The sequence below is a fragment of the Pleurodeles waltl genome, chromosome 2_2 (genome assembly GCF_031143425.1).
Source record: "Pleurodeles waltl isolate 20211129_DDA chromosome 2_2, aPleWal1.hap1.20221129, whole genome shotgun sequence".
Classification (NCBI taxonomy): Eukaryota; Metazoa; Chordata; class Amphibia; order Caudata; family Salamandridae; genus Pleurodeles; species Pleurodeles waltl.
In genome coordinates this window covers 721,429,118-721,449,486 of record NC_090439.1, presented here as the reverse complement: position 1 = coordinate 721,449,486, position 20,369 = coordinate 721,429,118, and the positions used below count along the sequence as shown (strand labels likewise).

Here is a 20,369-nt window from a genome sequence, read left to right as displayed (position 1 = left end):
ATATGCAAATTCGATGAGGGGTCCAGACTTTGTTATCTGTATGAATGAGGTTATGCCATTTCTAAATGCGATGTGACATTAGTACCTGGTTAATCTAATACCAGGAATGTTGGAGCATGTGCCTCGCAGTGGGGATGTTGCTCGTGCCTTTTTGTTGGTTAAGAAATGTCAATAAAAAAAATGTAAATATATATGTAGACAAGTGAGAAAATGCCCCTTTTTGCATGGTAATCTCCATTTTATGCTAAATTTTATTGCTGGATATAGACTTTGCACACTGGGGCACTGCTTTTCATTGCCCAGGGTATGCGCTCTGACCACTAATGTTTGTAGAAATTTGTTAATCCCTGATTGACTTATTAAACTCTCCTATAAGGCTATAGTATATTGTGTAGAAACAGCGCCCATGTAATGGAGAGTTATACGTCACCAGTGGACTGCCGCTATTGACTAGTGTGACAGATAAAACATGGATTCAGGCCTTCCACTGCAGCCTCAGTGCTGTGGTTTAAACCTGCAGTTGGACATGTCAAAATAATCTTTTATGACAGGTAAAATGTCTAATGTCACAATATGTAGGCCTTGTAAATCACAAGGGAAGGCACACAATATTTTAAAAGTGGGCCATATGAAAAATGAATACCTGTAGCACTTACTGTGCCATCCACAAGTGTGACAATAAAAAGCAAGAGTTCAGGCCTACCAAAGTAACCTGAGTGCTGCAGTTTAAACGGCAGTGCAACCTGTTGCAATAATTCGTTATGACAGGTAAAAGCCTCCTTTCTAAATATTGGTAAGTTATCCCTTTGTAGGCCCTGTAGCCTACAAGGCAGATGACATAGTATTTAAAAGTAAGAAAAGTAGAAAATTAATCTGACCATTTTTCTACAGTGACAAGGTCCTAAACACTATTTTCATTGTGGCAAACCTACCTGTTGGAAATCGGAGTACAGATTAAAATTGTAATACTCTATTTCTGGATTGGGAATATCTAGAAAAAGAACTAAGCAACTATTTTTAATAGTTTTTAAACATCAAATTCAAGAGTGAGGTCAGATTTTCAATAAACAATAAGGAAAAGTAACTTTAAAAAAATAAAATTTTCCTTTCCTGACGTTCCTGGAGTTTAATTGTAATTAACTTTCTAGCCAGTCCCTGGCCTGAATAAGGTGTGAGTAAACACACTCTATAAGCAACCCATGTATAGGACCAGCCATCAAAATACATGTAACAGTGGTTCTTTGTGTCCGGTTATGCTATACCTCCCTGCACAATATGTCACTCCTAGACATGTAGAAAGCTATGAGTTTTGTGAGGGGTGTGGGAGTGTGGTTGTCTAAAGACCACAGTTAACCCATGCTCTTTGTATGCAGGGTGAATGTAAACTATTGGTCGCCATGGGAAGCAGCAGCCACATCTAGCTTTCCCTCTGGTGCCCCGGTACTACACTTGCTGCAGGTCCATGTCTTGATTTAGATGTTTCACTCAGGGGGTGCTCACAATTGTGGGATCTATAATGATATGACCAGAATAGATGATATACTGTCATGCCAGTGTGCTTTTAAAGATTAGAACTAGTGGGTGAGCTTTAGGCCCCTGACATACCCACTAGTTCTTACCCAACTGTACCCTTCAGGTGCAGTCAGGGATTGCTCCTGCAATAGATTTCCAGGCCTAATGGGTCTAAGCACTCCATTTTGGCTCCCTGCAGAGATCTGAATACTACTGCTCCTCCACAATGTAGTGGCCATTTGGTGCCTGGCAGCTAAGTTGGTAAGTAACAGGAATTTCCTGCTCACAGGCTGTGCTGTGGGTTTCTGGTGAGTAGGGTAGTGTGAGTTAGAAGCAACCAGACACATAGGTAGAACAAATGATGGGGATGATAGTACCTGCAGTAGGTTAAATAGGTGGAATCCTGACAATACATAATGCCATAAGCATTAATCATCAGGATGGTTTAGTGGTTTAAAAACTCACCAATACCAGCAAAGCAGAATCATCATTCTAGTGTTTCACGGTCAGTACATTAAGTACCTTTAAACAAGCAATAGCAAAACCTGTAGTTCACAGGACACAGAAATGCAGGGGTGTTGTATGCACAAAACAGGCTATTGTTATTAACTGATCAACATCACAAATCATAATTCACAATAACTCTTTTATTCATCAGTCTCTCTAAGAAAATGATTAGCAAGCAAACGAGTGATAGCTACATAGAGTGTCTCTAGATCGCTCACTAAATACAGAACTAATGCACTTAATCCACATTTGTGTGCCTGTTGATGTGCTTTTGGGGATTTAAAAAAGTTTGGGTAGGATGGTATGGTGATTGATTGACCAATTTAGGAATGAGCTCAAGAAGTGCATCTCTAAAGAACACTACATAACAATGAGGTAAGTGTCTGCTATTTCTCCTAGAATCCAGCTACCCCTTCAAACACTTGATGACTGTATCTTTGCTTTTGCCCATGTACAAAGCTCCACTGCCTTTTGTCTAGGGTTGTGCTATACATTCATACATGTATAGAGAGGCATGTAGGCAGAAAACATTGGGTGCAAAAACCTGCTTGGTAAAGCCTTGCATCAGAGAGAGATTCTGAGAGAAAGGACGGAAAGAAGAAGCACACAATGAGCATGGAAGAAAGCAGTCCTATAAATAAGGCTAAAAGCAAATACTGGAGTGTAGCAGTCTCTGGGGTCAGTAATTCCCATGCATGCTTCAGAGTTTTGGCAGGCAGCACTGGTAGGAGCAGAGCAAGGAAACAACCTACCACCTGGATGAGTAAATAGAAGTGTGCTGAAGTCACCAGTGGACAGGTCTTATATGCCATCCTATGTCAAAGGGTGCCTTCCAACAGTGATAGCCAGTCTCCTGGAACTGTGGGCTGCTCAAAGCACAGTTTCACAGGGCTTACATGAGGAATCATTCTTGCTGTGGGTAGAATAATTTGGAGCTTTTTGTAATACCAAGGGCATTATCAAGACACAATTGAGTTAAATGCCCTCTTCCACTTCCATGTCCATCGTCTTTCTCAGTGAGGCTGACTAGGACCTCCATTAGATGTCCTATCTGCTCAGGGATCTATTCTGTTGAGTGAGCGGGTGCCTTCTCTTGGAAAATATCCAGAGCTGCACACACCAAAGTGCTTGTGCATCTTCTTCAGTGTATAGGCGCCTCTCAAACATGACCAGGGGGTTATGGCTATGTGTTCCCAACCAGCCCAGTGAACTGCAAAGTCCCCAAGGACATGCTTGTCAGTGTCTGTGTCACTCCTATCAGGGACAACCGTACAAAATATGGTGTGGTGGTACCTATATGTATAAACATTTTAGAGTGTTACTGCTTTGAATGCCAATGAACCTTGATTTTTCAAAGATGGAAATTCAATTTGAATAAGATTAAGCTACATATACAGCCACAACACTGGCAAACATTACAGGTCACTTTAAAAAGTGTTCTTTCAATGGGATCTGAAAAACTATTTTGATTGCTGCTCAGATTGTTCTTACCATGATGCATAAAACCATTGTCACAGAGTCCTACTCCTAAGATGATTGCTTCCTCTCTTGTGCGGCAGTCCCCCTGGTAACGAGACAAGACTTTATTTATTTACATTTTATATGAAATTGTCAACATGCATTGAATGACCAGAGTGGGATAGCAGTGCTGTAATGCTTCTTCTACTACAGCTCATAATAAAAGCATTTTAAACTACATTAGGAGGCTAATTTGAACTCGGGTGGTCACACAGCCCACCCATAAGTGTGGTGGATGAAATATCTATGACACACCAGAAAAGGACGCAGCACTAAATTTTATGATACACATTGCTGCAACTGGGCATTTTCTCATGAAGGGGAGACAGTCAACCATTGTGGAACTTCCACTACAAAGTGTACATACTGGAAATGTGCCAACAAACTGCAATACAATACCCACATTAGAAATGTCCCCGACATGCTAGAGGTTTTCTTTTATCACTTGAGTGAAAATGTGTGAGGCATCTTGTGGCAGACTGCCATGGTTTATAGGCTGGTCTGTCACAGAGAAGATTCACAACTGAAGATGGTGATGGAACATCTTGGACTTCATCTCTACTCCTGCTGATATGACATTCCTCGGCGAGAGAACACAGCAGATCTGCCATTGGGAAGTTTATTTTCTCCGACCCGACTGAAGGGGGATGCAAGAACACTGACATCTGTAATTTTTGTGGGATAGTCAATCAACATCCACCTCTAAAGCAGGCTGTAAATGTAGACACCATAACAGAACAAATAATTACTAATGTGGGCATAATACTTAACTTTTTATTTACAGTAAAATCCAGTGGTAATGTAAAGAGTTAACTATGATTTGCTTCAATGGCTTTGATTGTGAAAGGAAGGCAATACATTATTTAAAATGTAGAGATTATTTTCTCACTAACATTGTGATGCCTTTTAATGATCAGAACGTGGGGATGAAGGCAAGTTCCAAATTATGGGACTAATATTAGAAAGATTATCCTCCAGACTGATTATTTTCACTGTTTAAGAATGCTACATTTCAGAGCGATATTAGGTCAGGAATATATTTTATGACGCAAGATGGACAACCATTCATAGCTTTGTGGGTTGCACTCTGCACAATTTTTTCAAGAACATGCAAAAGTGTCTACATGGAGAATGAACAATAGCTAGGGGTAGCGATGAAGTACAAAGGAGACATCACTATCTAAATGTGGGTATAGTAAATCTAACCCCTCCAAAATAAAATGCTTTCCCAAATGTTGCTTAGATTGGAGTGGGAAGAGTAAATGGTACCCCTCTGAAGTCCAACTTTTTCCCTACTGTTAATTTAAAAGATTTTTAAATTTTTATTATAGCCCTTTTTATTATTTTTCTTTTTTTTAGAAATGTTATGTTTTTGTAAGAGAAAATTAATAATGTACGTTAAATAAATTGGTTTTGTTTTTACATTTAGAGTACAACATAAGAAATTAAATGTTATTATATGTTACGGTTAATATTTTTGTAAGTTAAGGTATTTTGTTGTGATGCATTTTGGAGTTATTGTCTGTATGATCAGTTTTCCATTCTCAACTTGATTACAAAGCATTTTTGTGAGCGCATAGTCATTTAAGAATCAAAAAGAGCTATTATTAATAAATAAAAATCTTAAAGACCTTGGCATTGTTTTAGCCCATTCGGTAGAATGACATGAGCTGTGGTATCAGATTTGGAGAAAGCGACAAAGAGGACAAAGGCTGCCAGTCAATCTCAGGAATATATGAACAATGAACTGACCCTATATACACAAACAGGATTAGGATTACTAAATTATACTTTGCACAATTGTCCAGTAGGATTCATTCATAATTAACTTATCCTCTGTTTCTACCTAGTTCATTAATACCATACTCTTTTTAGCTTGCAACACATCCAATGACGTGATCGAAAAAACCTGCGGCTCAACTATTCAGTCCATATTAAAAAAAGTAAAAGCAGACAGCGCAGTGCTCATTCTGGAGTGACTGTTTTATACAATGCCATAAAAACACAAAATGATCACGTGGTGTCTGTTCACTATGCTGTTGGGCTAGCAAGCAACTATTATTAGTAGTCAAAATATGAACTCAATCTTATTGCAACCAGAGATATGCATCAACTTTTGAACCTAGATTTCCTTATGAAGGTCTCACGAGGACTTAGCCATCTGAAGTTAAGTGCTCATTTTTAATGAGTTGTGTGAAGCCTTCCCCTGTCTGTTACCAGACAGGATGAAGCCTCCTTGGAAACTGGTAATAGACTTTCAGAAGAAAGTCAACAAAAGGACACAATGTAGTCTTTTCTATAATACACAGACACCCGGTGATGATGAATACATTGAATATGCATTAAATAGTGTGTTTTAATGGTTTTCCTACCATATTGTTGCATGTGTTTCAAGATAAAAAGAGTACTGTATTAATATCCTATGTACAAACAGAGGACAAGTACATATAAATACATCCTACTGGACAACTGTGCATAATATAGCGTATCCACCTGAGTTGTGGATTATGAAGAGTCCTAACCCATGGCTACCTAAATAAGAAGAGGCCAATTGGCATATATCCATGAGAACCCAAGAGGCATTTCCCAGAGGAGAAGCATAAAGATCCAGCAGAATTTCACAGGGCATGGCTGGAGCAGTTAAAATAAGTTAGGTGAATGGGGTGAGTAGAGTTTCTTTTACTTGCATTGGTGTTATGTTTGTCACTAGAATTATTCCAAAGGCCTAACTATAAGGTTCAGGTGGGATGTCTAACTGTTTATTACTTTATCTGTGTACAAATCTGATCCAAGGAAGGTTGGGCTATTGCTTTAAATAAGCTTCTTAATATTACTGGAAAAGACTGAAATAAAGCAGTTAAGGGTTATTTGTGGACAATGAAGCAGGGTGATTTTATGGGAGGTAAGGATATTAATTATCATGCATGGCTAAATTTTCAGAATCTTAGTCGAGAAGGAGAGAAGACATTCAGAGTAATAAATAGAAGAAGATGTTATGTGTTTATCTCAATGATGTACCAATTCTTAGTTTGAACAGGTCATGAAGGATGCAATATAGTTAATACCTGGCACGGATCATGGTCTCAAAAACTGTGAAGTGTTTGGTATAGGCAGGTGTGATATTACAAATTAAGGGCCAAGTGTAGTAAAGTCCGATATTGCGACTCGGAAATTGCGAGTCTGTCCGACTCGCAATTTCCGAGTCGCAATATCGGATGCAGAACGGTGTCTCAGACACTGTCTGCGACTCGCAATGGGGTCGCAAAGACCCACCTCATCAATATTAATCAGGTGGGTCGCATTTTGCGACCCCATAGCGAGTCCCTGCACTCACAGGGATGGTGGCCTGCTGAAGTCAGCAGACCTCCATGTCTGTGACTGCTTTTTAAATAAAGCAGTTTTTTTTTTCATTTTGCAGCCCGTTTTCCTTAAAGGAAAACGAGTTGCAAAATGAAAAAAATGACAAAACCATTTGGTTTCGTTTTTTCAGAGCAGGCAGTGGTCCATAGGACCACTGCCTGCTCTGAAAAAACCTTTATGCCCACATTCACAAAGGGGAAGGGGTCCCATGGGGACCCCATCCCTTTTGCGAATGAGTTACCACCAGTGTGACACTGGTGGTAACTGCGAGTTGCTTTGCGACCGCATTCGCGGGACCGACTCGCAATTTGTGAATGAGCATCGCGTTAGGCTGTTTGCATGGCGCAAACTGCGATTTTCGCAGTTTGCACCATGCAAACGGCTACCTACATCTGGCCCAAAGTGAGGACCAGAGAGGAAATAAGAGCTGTAAGGCTAGTTTACAAGGTTGCCGGGGTTCCCTTTAGAACCGAATACCACATAGATTAAGGGTTGTGGTTCACAGAAGGAGGGAGTGTGTCTTTAAATCAATTTGACGGGATGGAGTAAAATGTGGACCATAAGACAATATCTTCGAAAGGATCTAATTTAGAACATGACCAGTTGAGTGGGTGAAAGCAGTAATGTAGCTGCTGAGGAAGAGGTAATGAATTAAGGTATGTAGGCTGCTAATTGGGACTGACAAACCAGACTTTCAAATTGTCCACCATGTGGCCTTTGGATTTTTCTGTGGTAGGAGTGAACAAATGTGAGGAGACATGGCCTCAAATATGATCAGCTGTTCTGGTGAACACCAACAACTATGCTAAATATGTTTGAGTTGGACAGGGGAAGGGGTATGTGCACTTGAAGTGTTCAAAATGGAATATGAGCAGCTGGTTTGATGGTGCAGGATCTGGAATTGGAGCTGAAGGTCACTAGTCCACATCTGTGGACTGTGTGATCAGTAGTGAGGTAATGCTGCATGAAGTACAGTAGGAATGCCTGACCATATTCAATTAGTTGAAAATATTCTCTGTTTGGTAATAGTGAAGTTCAACAGTTTTATAAAACAGGTGTTTGAGGTTGACCTTATGAGAGAGGCAGAAAGAGAGAGAGAGAGAGAGAGAGAGTTGGGGCCAGATGTAGTAAGCCGTTTGCATGTCGCAAACTGCAAAAATCGCAGTTTGCGGCATGCAAACGGCCGAACGCGATGCTCATTCCCAAATTGCGAGTCGGTACCGACTCGCAATTTGGGAATGCGACCCGCAAATAGGAAGGGGAGTTCCCTTCCTATTTGCGACCGCATCGCAATTCAGAGTTGCTTTGTGACCACGAATGCGGTCGCAAACCAACTCGCAGTTACCACCAGTGTCACACTGGTGGTAACTCATTCGCAAAAGGGGGGGGGGGTCCCCAGTGGACCCCTTCCCCTTTGTGAATGTCAAAAAATATATTTTTTCAGAGCATGCAGTGGTACTATGGACCACTACCTACTCTGAAAAAAACTAAACCAAATGGTTTCGGTTTACTTTTCATTTTGCAACTCGTTTTCCTTTAAGGAAAACGGGCTGCAAAATGAAAAAAAAAAAACTGCTTTATTTATAAAGCAGTCACAGACATGGAGGTCTGCTGACTACAGCAGGCCACCATCCCTGTGAGTGCAGGGACTCGCTATGGGGTCCCAAAATGCGACCCACATCATGAATATTGATGAGGTGGGTCTTTGCGACCCCATAGTGAGTCGCAGAAGGTGTCTGAGACACCATTCTGCATCCAATTTTGCAAGTCGCAAAATTGGATTTTCCTACATCTGGCCCTTAGTGAGGTGAGGTCATTGGGATGGAAAAGTACTGTGGATCCATTTCAGGTCTAAAGAGTTTTATCAGTCCTGAAAGTTGTTATGATGGTAGTGATAAGGGACATAATGAGAGGTAAAATGGGATTAACAATAAGATGTGAAGAATCAACTGTCAAAATGCCAGGTGACTTGCTATTATAGCCACAATTTTTATGATCTTTGAATCCCATGTGGGCCTGTGTACATTGAATTTCTGTTTTTCAAAGCTATACTTGCTTCTCTCGCAATAGCACATGTTTGAAAATCACACAGGAAATGTCGAGCAAATAAATGGTCAGAAACACCTGAATCTTAATATGTCTATATCAATTTCTGTAAGCAGTCACAAAATATGTTAAAGGCACATTGCTAAATTTTGAATACAGTTTTAAAATTATGATGGGTTTTTAAGCGTAGTCACTGTTTCCAGCTTATGCCGGTGTAAAGTGGTGTGATGAACTACTTCAAAATGACACACACTACTTATGTATACTGTACTTCTTTCTGGGGCCTCCTATTTAAAGGGCCTATACTGCCTATGCATTCATTCTCTCTGTTCCTAAATTATAGCTACGTTTTGCTTTTCATTTCGCAGGGCACATACTGAGCATGAAAGTACTAATGTTACCAATTTGTCATCCTAGTTACCTACATCACCAATGTTCAGAGGTTGTCTGTATTTGCTAGCAACTTCATTTATCCCACGGCAGAAGTGATTAAGGTAACTGGGGGAAAATCTGATGTCAAAATCCAGGCAAGTGTGTTTTCAGCAGGCATATATGGGGAAAAGGGTCGTAGGGAGTGAAGAACCCAGATATAGGTGTTTTCCATACTACTTTGAAGTTTAACTCTCACATCTGTGCAAACAACAGCTTCCTATTGTATGCAATAAGCGGTTATCCCCAAAGATATGCTCCCTGTGCCAAACCTTATCAGGATGTATTCCCCACTTTCCAGTACTATCTGTCCTATTAAAGACCTATGCATCCTTTCCTAACTCTTTAATGTATACAGCACAACCGGTTTCCTTAACGTCCGAGGCCGTCATAACGAGTGGCTGCAGTAATCCCTGTTATCGCCTCACACTGGATTTACTCTTACAGGGGGTTCTGATAATTGCACGGGTGGGGAAATAACTGTAATTTCATGTTTAGGGGAAATTCCTGGTATTCCTGCCCAGAAACCTTGCCTGCTTTCGGCAGGTAAAATCTCTGGGTAGAATACCAGTCACCAGCAGTGTTCTCTCTAAACTCATAATTCCAATATGCCAGTAACTGCAGTTACTGGGCCCACTGGAATTATTGGGCCAATCGGAACGAAGGTCAAAGTGTTTCCCATTCAATCCCTGAACATCGAATGCAGACGCAACACAAAGAGCAAAAAGTAGGTTATTTTTATTACCTGTGCAATCAGCCAGTCTATCAACTTGTTTGCCATCACGACAGACTTATAGGTCCTTAGGTGGTAATCTTTGTCCCTTCAAAAACACAAAATAGATTTGAATTTTTTTACAAACTGATAAAGAGCAGCGAGTGCACTACCTTCATGTATGGCATACACAACACACACCGCAAACGGCCCACTGGTAGGACCCTAGGAGAAGAGTTGTTTTTCATCTTTCAAATGAATGAGACCAAACGCACCTGTGGTGCAATATGCGTGCAGAATCAACAACTCCTGACAAGTACATTTTCCAATGAGGATGGACTATAAACAGTGTAGGCTCAGGATTCTTCTTAGTACAAAAAGATAAAGATGTTCAGCAATAATATTGGTCAGCACTGCACATTTTGTAGCACATGATACTGTGCACCCAGATTGCGTTTACCGAATGAATTAAGTAACCACTTTACACGTAAATCGAAGGGTGCTCATTTATTATGTTTGTCCCAAAGTATAAAGTGCTTGTATATTTTAAATCACATGAAATCGAGTTAGAAGGCACATTTTCTTTAGCCTTGATACGATATAACTTTACAAAATAATGTGTACAATGCAGTGTAATTGGAGAGACGGTGTTATGTATATAGAGCGCGACACAGATTAGCTCCTGTCAAATTGTCAGTACAAATTTAATAAAAATAGGAATAGAGGAACATGACGTTGTGAGATAGTTTTCTTAATACATATATTAATCCCTATGCCGTTGATGACTCCTGACGAGTTTGCCAGGATGCATCGTAGCCATGAATGCGTGTAAAATGTATTTGTGTATTCCCCACTAGATGTACACAATCTAAGATTGTTTCCCAACCCCTCACATAATATGGAGAATTACATTACTTCATAGCTAGATTCACCCAATATAAATTCCATTACAGACATGATGAAGCAGAACAGAGTTTATGTTGCTCTTCTCGTAGTGATAAGGTCTCTTCCATAAACAACTAATTACCCTGCTTCCTGCCCACTTAGGTTTTTTGCCCCACATCTAGTTTAATTCTATATGTGCTGCCCATCTTGAGTAATAGAGCTTCTCAGTGAATTAAGTATAATGTCCTGGCATGTGTTGTGTTAGGAATACCCCCATCCTAAGGGTGAAAGATGTGCAGCAGATTCGAAGGTTAATCCTCACAATCTCTCTGAAAGGACGTCCCTAGAGTTAGAGGATTGTGAATAACTGTATGAGAGAGTCAACATGAGTATGGGTCATACTGCTGGTTGCCTTCTGGATATTCCATTGCAAGGCAAACTTTTCACATAAAAACGCTGCACACCTTGTACTAAGTCTCACCATCCTCCACTGTCTTACTGACACGACATTTTAGACAGGATTTCATTTGACATTAGGCTTTGTAATACGGATCATATTTCTAGAGCAACACGTTCCTCATGCACAACGAATAGGTCATGATTCACCTATGAAGCCCTGATGAAGTCGAAGGTATATTTTCGCAACTGATGAGTTACTGGTTTGCTGGAATCCACTGAGGAAGAAATAAACAAGATTGACTGTAACCCTGCCCGGCAGATATTAATTTTATTTCTCTGCATACATACATATATTACTGAAGGGCGCTTAGAGAAAATACCAATTGATGTGTGAAATTCTTTGGTAAATAACTTCAACAAGTCCTTTGCTGTGAGGGTTCAGAGTAAGGGAAGAAAGAGAAGACTGATCATGCCTGCAGTCTGCTGTCAAAGGAGTACCTTTTTAGGGTCAGGGTATCATCTGGGTCTGAGGTGCACGGGGAGGCAAGCCACTCCTCATCCGACCCTATCCTGCTACTATCGGCCCCCCTATATGAGCAACAAGGGGGCATGAGTTAAAAACGGTGCTCCGACAGGGGAGACAGACTGCATGCCGCGAAGACGCTGGGAGGGACCCCATCTATGCCGGCAGCGGAGGCCCTCCTGTAATGGAGGCCTTGTGGTGCTGGTGAGGATGGCCGCTCAGGGGGAAGGAGAGTTGGTGCTCCAGCCGGGGGCCTGACCACGGCTTTGGTAGCACTGCTGGAAGGAAACTGACTTCCCCCCCTCCTGGGGGAGGAACCAGCAGTTGCCCCTTGGACGGCAGAGGAGACCTGGCGGCCAGACAGGGGGGCGGGGGCTTCAGTACATTTGTCGGCAGATCCTCCTGAGTTGGGTGGGTGGGCCCTGCCCCATTGAAGAGACACAAGAGAGGAGACAGAGCACAGTAAGAAGATACTCCCCTGACCTCCTCCCTGAGTGTGGACAGTGCCATCACGGCCAAGAGACCCCGATGAGGCCTGTGCGAGGAGCGGGGAAGGAGACCGGGGGGTGGTGCTGACACTGAGGACATCCGACAGGTGGAAGGAACTTTGCACTGCAGCGATGGAGGGTGCTGAAGCCTGCATGAAGCGGTGACTAAGGGCAGGACGATTGCCCCTCCACCTTGGAGATCCCATGCTGTGCCGCCTCGGCATGAGAATGGTGCTGGAGTTTGCATGGGGCTGGGGTGGCGGCGGCACGCTCTGAAGACTGGCAGTGAAGATTGGAGCCAGCTCCCTGAAGTGAGATAGGGGTGCCGAGTGACTGTTGTTGCTGACTGGGAGCCAGGCTTGGCCTGGGTCCTGATAGGGCGCGTTGTGAGCAGTTGCAGAGAGAGGAGTCTCCACTGCTCTGGCATCACCGGAGATATTCTAATGCCAGAGGATTTGCCTGGGCCTTCAGAGCTGGGCCCAGTGGATGTCCCTGGCAGAGGGTGTACACGGGAGATCTGGCGAAGTCTCACGCATTAACAGCTGTCCCTGCACCCCAATTGTGTGGCCCTGAGGGTGCTATTAAGCAGAGGACAACCTATGCTTACTGATTGTCTGGTTGGCCCCTGAATGCCGTGCCAGAAGGGGGCCTACCCACATGGATGCCCCCTGAAAGGTGCCACTGACAGCTTGGAAGTCGGCGGGGGCTACATAGTCTAGAGAGGAACTTGATAGCTCCCAGACACTGTTAGCCTAGACATTGTGTTGGAGGGGGGGCAGTCTGGACACAAGTGGGTGGCCCAGCTGGCTGCTCCCCCATCCCATTGGTAGTACAACCTGAACTTGGCAGGCGGGCTGCCAAGCAACACTCTGTGCCTGTGCTTCACTGATGGGGCAGACTGAACAAGCTCCTGCCCAAGGCCTTACAGGCCACTGGATTCCCTCGCTGCTAGGTGCGCCCCCTTTGGACCCCAGCCTCCACTATATCATGGGCAAATACTCCTGCAAAAAAAACCTTGACATTGAAGAGATGTCCAGTAGTAGCACAAATAGTGGGGCACAAGAAGATGCAGCTCCATCTGATACCAAAACCTCCACACTGGACCCAACATTACAGGACACATTACAAGCCATCACGGCCTCTTGTGAGGCCCTGGAAATCCAAATCAATACTCTGGACTCAGACTTAGGTCTCTTACGCGATGACCACTGGCCCCTTGCTGAACGGGCTACTACCACAGAGAGAGAGTTGGCAGATTTGGCCCCAGTGCTGACCGCCGCCACCTCAAAGCTAACCATGACAGAGTCACATCTGAAAACATTGGAGGCCAAGGTCGACGATGATGAAAACAGGTCACGTCGGAATAATATTCGCACTGTGGGTCTCCCCGAGTTCTCTGAGGGTAACTATATGGTCTCCTTTTTGGAAAATTGGCTACGCACGGGGGTGGCTCCAATAGGGCTCTCTACATTTTTTGCACTGGAATGGTCATATCGGGTCCCAATGAGACCTCTGCCGCTGGGGGACTGCCAAGGCCAATTGTGGCCCGCCTATTCTTTTACAAGGACCGCGACCACATCCTGAAGCAAAACAGATGACTAGGTGATATCACTCTTGAAAAGAACAAGATCATGATTTTTTTCCAGATTTTTCATGCAAGGTCCAGTGCCAGTGGTCAGCTTTAGTGGAGGCGAAGAAGCAGCTCTGATAACTTGGTGCATCATATTCCATGCAGCTTCCAGCACAGCTGGGAGTGGTTACTCTGGAGGGTGTTCATTTCTTTCAAGCACCCCATGCAGGCCACAACAGACGAGCCCATCGCTGCAGTGCCCTCACCCCACCAGCAGAGATCATTAAACAACTCGCCGGCACCACTGACAGCAGAAACACAAAGAGAAAGGCAGAAAGTAATGGAGGCTGTGGCATGTCTGAGCAGATCCAGTACTGGCCCACCTACACCATCCCTGCAAATTGAAGAAGATTACTCTGATTCTGATCATGGCTCCTCCACCTTCCGGTAGTGACCCCGGGGACTGTGGATAAATTATTCTAAATGCAATCCACATCCACTGCGGGACCCATGTGTGGGGAGAAGAAGACTTTGACTTTAACCAAAGTTCTAAAAGAGAGATCACTAGAGCTGTCCTGTAACATTTCCTCCCCACACCCACCTTCTGGTATCTTTCCCCTTTTTGTCTATATGGGTCAGATAGAGGCTTGTGTGCCGCCCCTTGTGTACCGCTAAACTGATTTCCCCCATAGACGTACTTGGTGTACTTTAACTAGTCTACAAGTTTGGATGGGGAGGGTTCTGCTTCTTATCCTTGGGAGTGGAAGTTGGGTGTTAATGTTTCGTATGATTCTTATGCTTATTACTATGTTCTGTCTTGTACCCCCTCAGAGTTAGACATTATTATCAGGCATATTGCCTAAAGGAGTCAAACCAGTTTCCAGACTGATTTTAATGTTACCATGGCGGCTGAGGCAAGTTACAAAATGATTCCCTGGAATGTCAGGGGCATACATTCCATGTCAAAGAGATGAAAAATATTTTCTTATCTATAACGACAGGCCATCAGCATTGCCTTCCATCAAGAGACACATTTAACGGTTGAAGAGGAGGCAGCCCTCCAGCATAGATGGAGGGGGCAGGTATACTAGACATCCTACTCTGCCTTTGCTAGGGGTGTGCTGATATGGGTTAGAGCTGGAGTACCGTACCAGCATTGCACCTCCATAGTAGACGCTCAGGGCAGGTATCTAGCCACAGCGGGCAAACTTAATGGAAAAGACATCAACATCATCAGTATTTATGGGCCTTATGCTGATCACTCCACTTCTTTGGCACAGCTGTCAGCCCGGCTGGCCCCTTTCCTTAGACACAACTCCGTGATTGGTGGGGATTTTAACTGTATTGCTGATCTTTCTTTGCAGCATTCTCACCCACCACTACATGACTCTCCCACGCACTGCACGTCCAGAGTGTTTGCTGACTGGCAGTTGGACTGCGCCCTTGTAGACTTATGGTGCACCAGAAACTACTGCACTCAGGATTATTCTTATTTTTCCCCCATGCATGAGCTACACATACGGCTTGAAACCTTTTTATGCTCCACCACTATACAGACGCTAGTGTAAAATGTTGAATACCTTGCCCGTACATTTTCTGACCACAGCCCTATCCTCCTCCATCTGACCTGGCGCAGACCATTAACCCACTTGGAGACTACAACCTGAGACAATTGAAGATCCATTATTTCAAGCCAATATCAGGGGTAAATCAACAATTACTTAGCGGAAAAGGAGGGAACAGCAACTACCCCAACTGGAGTGGGACACGGTTAAGGTGGTGCTCCGGGGATATTGCTTGTCAAAATCAAGGGGAATCCTGGCTACATTGCTCCAGGAACTTTGCAACACATAGGATAAACTATGGGACATAGAGCAGCGGTGCCCTGATCACCTGGAATTGCATGCCAAGGTACTGGAGGCCAAAGAACATGAAGCAGCACATGTGACGCGCTTATGCTCATTTGACTATAAGGCCTACATGGAGAAAATTAATGCAGAGGGAGATCGACCAAGTCCACTGCTAGTCTGGCTGCCTGACCCTACCAGAAGGGGCATGCTCATAGTAGAATTGCTGTCACCCACAGGGGACCCACTCTACTCACAATCAGCTATTAACAATGGCTTTTGGCAATACTATCAGGTATTATATAAGAGCAGGTCCTCCATGTGGTCACAGCTATACGGAACTTCCTCACGCCAGTACCCCTCGCTCGACTTCCAGCAGATAAGGCACACACCCTGGGGGTGGACATAACAGTGCAAGAAGTCCTTGGAGCAATCAAAGGAATAGCAAAAGGCAGAACCCCGGGTGCGGCCGTATTACCTGTGGAATTCTATATGGCATATTCAACCGAACTGGCCCCCTAACTTGTAGAACTCTTTAAGGTCGCCAAACATTTCAGTGGCCTCCCAGAGACCACCAGAGAAGCACCCCTTCTGAAGCCTGGGAAACGTGCGACCAATGTTAAGCCTTCAGGCCATTATCCATGCTCAACGTTGACTATAAAATACTGAGCAAAATACTAGCCAATCGACTTGCTCCACTTATGGCACAAATCATCCATCCTGATCAGGCGGGCTTTATCCCTGGTTGCAACACCACCCAGAAAGTGCAGAGACTGCTGACACTACTGGAAGCCACAACATATGACATAGAGATATTCTTTGACAGCCTCAAGTGGGATTACCTCTATGAGGTCCTGCTCCACATGGAATTATAAAATGGTTTTGTTGCCTGGACACAACTGTTATATACAAATCCAATAGCCTGCATCCGTACAGGGCAGACAGTATCCTATGGCTACCCAGTGGAGAGGGGCACTCGACAGGACTGCCCCATCTCTCCACTCCTTTATTCTATAGCCATGGAGCCACTGGCGTGCATGGCCCAAGCAGCAGTTCACTATGAGGGTGCCCAAGTATGCGCAGAAAAGCAAAGAATAGCATTTATGCAGATGACCTCTTACTGTTCCTAGACAAGAGGCAAAATGCCCTGGCCGGGGAGAGGGCAATGTTAAGGGACTTCAGTGCCATCTCTGGACTTGGAGTCAACTGGCAAAAATGTAGCTTATTCCCCACTAGAAACGGCACACAACCCCCTGCACAACTGGATGAACTCATCTAGAAGCCAAGCTGCATTTCCTATTTGGAAGGTAAGGTCTATCATGCCTCATCTGATAGGTTCAAAGGGCACCTGGGATTAGGGGTTAGAAAATTTAAGACCCACAAGTACTTCTGGAAGCTGCTGCCATTAGCTGTGGCAGGGAGTATAGCCCTGCTAAAAATGGTAGTGCTCCCTCGCTTTTTATATCTGTTTGGGATGCTACCCCTGTGGATCCCCTGATCCTTCTTCACAGCACTTAGGGGGTCATTCCGACCCCGGCGGGCGGCAGAAGCCGCCCGCCTGGCGGGAACCGCCAGAAGACCGTACCTGGTCATTCTGACTTTCCCGCTGGGCCGTCGGGCGACCGCCAGAAGGCCGCCCGCCGGCCCAGCGGGAAAGCCCCTTCAACAATGAAGCCGGCTCCGAATGGAGCCGGCGGAGTTGAAGGGGTGCGAAGGGTGCAGTGGCACCGTCGCGATTTTCAGTGTCTGCTAGGCAGACACTGAAAATCATTATGGGGCCCTGTTAGGGGGCCCCTGCACTGCCCATGCCTGTGGCATGGGCAGTGCAGGGGCCCCCAGGGGCCCCACGACACCCCATCCCGCCATCATGTTCCTGGCGGTTTTTACCGCCAGGACCAGGATGGCAGGAAGGGGGTCGGAATCCCCATGGCGGTGCTGCGAGCAGCGCCGCCATGGAGGATTCTTTGGGGCAGGGGTAAACCGGCGGGAAACCGCCGGTTGCCCTTTTCTGACCGCGGCTTTACCTCCGCGGTCAGAATTGCCCATGAAGCACCGCCAGCCCGTTGGCGGTGCTTCCTCCGTCCCCGGCCCTGGCGGTCCATGACCGCCAGGGTCGGAATGAGGCCCTTAATGCCTTAATAGGGTCCTTCATATGGTGGCAGGGCCGCTGGTGGGTAGCCCTTACTGCTTTCCACCGACCAACCCATCAGGGTGGACTGGCGCTTCCAGACTTTGACATTTATTATCTGGTGGCTCAACTTCAATGGTACACCCAATGGCTGGCGTTTAGACAAGCCATTGATGAGGAAGTAGGCCCCTTAGTCCTCACCCTAGACACTCTAACTAAAACGTTGCTGAAAATTGGCCTGGCTCGAACACCGAGGACACTGGAATTTCTTGTCATCCAGAAATGTTGGGCCAGAGCCCTGAAAAAATCTCACATTTAGACCCCCTGTTCTCCAGACCAGCCGCTCACTATGTTACGATATCTGCCACATGGATGTGACTGGGAGGGCATCTGGGAATGGACCCCGCTGGGCTCACCGGGGTGGGACAGCTGTTGAGAAATTCGATCCCGCTCACCTTTGACAACCTTCGAACAGATTTTGATCTCCCCCGGGAAATTTTTTATTGCAAAGGTTGGTGACTGCAGCAATCCGTTTCCATTGGAAAGCCAGTGGTCAGGAGCCACTAACCCAGCTTTGTTGCTGGTATCTAGCATTATACGCTAGATAGAACATTCAAAGCGATCACCTGCTTATAGAGATCATTACAAACTGATAACCTGGGCACACTCGATACCCTGCAGAGTGGATGGGAGGAGGACCTGGGGACCCCCATCATGGAGAGGGCCTGAGAAATTATCTTTGAGCCAATACCCAAGATCTCCAGAAATGCCTGCTTTAAAAGAAGTGTTTTAACATACTTCTCAGGGCCTACCTGGCCCGCAGAAAATTAATAAATATTTTGGAGTCACTGATGCCTCCTGCCCTAGGTGTGGGGAGGAATGTGCCAATTTGTTTCACATGACATGTGCTTGCCCCTTTGTTTTCGCATACTGGGAGGGAGTCACAGCCACACTGATCAGGCTGACTGAGAGGACAGTTCCTGCCTCCCCAGTCCATTGTCTCATTCACTGGTTCCCCCACAAAACTAAGGTCACTAGTAAATTCCAAGACTTAGCATTGCTCCTAGCAAAAATGCAAAATCACCCGCCACTGGAAAGACCCAAAGTACCCGTAGTTACTCATATGACACAGAGAACTGGAGAGGTGGGCTAGTAGTGAAGAATCACTATTATTACGAGAAACCAGAGGAGGCATTGTTAAGCTGGACAACTCCAGAGCATGGGGGGTGATAGTCAACAGCCTAAGGCACATAGACCAACACTCACACACTGGCACCCCTGTGGCCTCCCCCCGTAGGAGGCCCCTGCCTCAGGAGTCCCCTGACTGAACTTAGATCGGAGATCCTAATCTCTGGCTACTGATATCCTGGCCTCACTGGGCATTACCTGCACGCTCATTGCACCAGAGCACACCGTTATGCGCTATGATTACTCACTAGGCTTCACTGTTGCAGTCTTGCTGTGTCGTTGCCCGGAAGAGCTATGCAGGCTCAGAGAGCAGGGAGGGGGTGGGTTTGGGAAGTGGGGTGAAAATATGTTAAACAACTTTCATAGATTGATTGTATCACATATGGCAATTATGCATTTTCTCTTACCTTGACGTCCCCTTAGTTGGGGATTGTTATGCCTGTGGAAAATTAATAAAATGTCTTGAAAAAAAAACCTGGGTCTGTGGTGTACCTTAAGATAATGAGTAGCATAACGCCATTAGTAAATTAATTAATCAAGAACACCACAATATATTTAGCATACAACTGTGGGAAATGATGCACCGGATCTTTCATAAAAGAGAAGAATGATGATCCCCTGTAGGCACCAGGAAATGCTTTGGGACTCTAAAGGAATCAGCATGATAGACATCTAAAGAGAGCAGGAAATCCAGAAATAAAAAATGGTGAGTGACGCAGATCCGGCGATGAACTAAGCTTGGGTCGGAGCCCTACAACAAGCGAGAAAATGACAGGCGCCATCCTGCTAGCTCTAACGTTATTTGTAGAAAAGTACAACAAATGTACTTGCTGTACTGTCTCTACTGGCACCATCCCAGAAGTGAGTCCTGTGAGTGAGTGCCCTAGCCACAATCTCAAGTCTTTCTTGCCAATTCAACAGTCTCCTCTTCATACCTTATTGCACACATCTCTTTCTCTGTGTTCTCTTGAAAAATCTGACATTTCCTCCCTCGCTCTGAGGTAGTTCCCTTCTTCTGATAGCTTTTGTGCAAAACTGAATGAAAGGCCTTCACCAAGGTGCATGTACAGAGGTTACATCTTCCCATTACCTCAATGAGGCATCATATCACTTTCAAGCTATGAAATACCTCTATATTCCACTTGTATCTAGGATGTATCTTTGAGTATAATATAGCTGCAATCTCATAATCCTGTGAACCATTCATGGTGGAGGGTATTTGTGGAAACAGATCCTGCTGATTTAGCTTGCGAAATG

General features: G+C 44.8%; 1 protein-coding gene across 1 annotated transcript in view; it reads right to left on the bottom strand.

Moving 5' to 3' along the window:
- The window catches only part of PREX2 (phosphatidylinositol-3,4,5-trisphosphate dependent Rac exchange factor 2), a 1,096,481-nt gene that overhangs the window by 582,374 nt on the left and 493,738 nt on the right, over nucleotides 1-20,369 (bottom strand). Inside the window, exons 15-16 of the mRNA XM_069220299.1 lie at nucleotides 10,118-10,193; nucleotides 3,511-3,583 (exon numbers count right to left, since the gene is read on the bottom strand). Of these exons, the coding sequence (XP_069076400.1) occupies nucleotides 3,511-3,583; nucleotides 10,118-10,193 (149 nt within the window). The remainder of the gene's footprint in view (nucleotides 1-3,510; nucleotides 3,584-10,117; nucleotides 10,194-20,369) is intronic.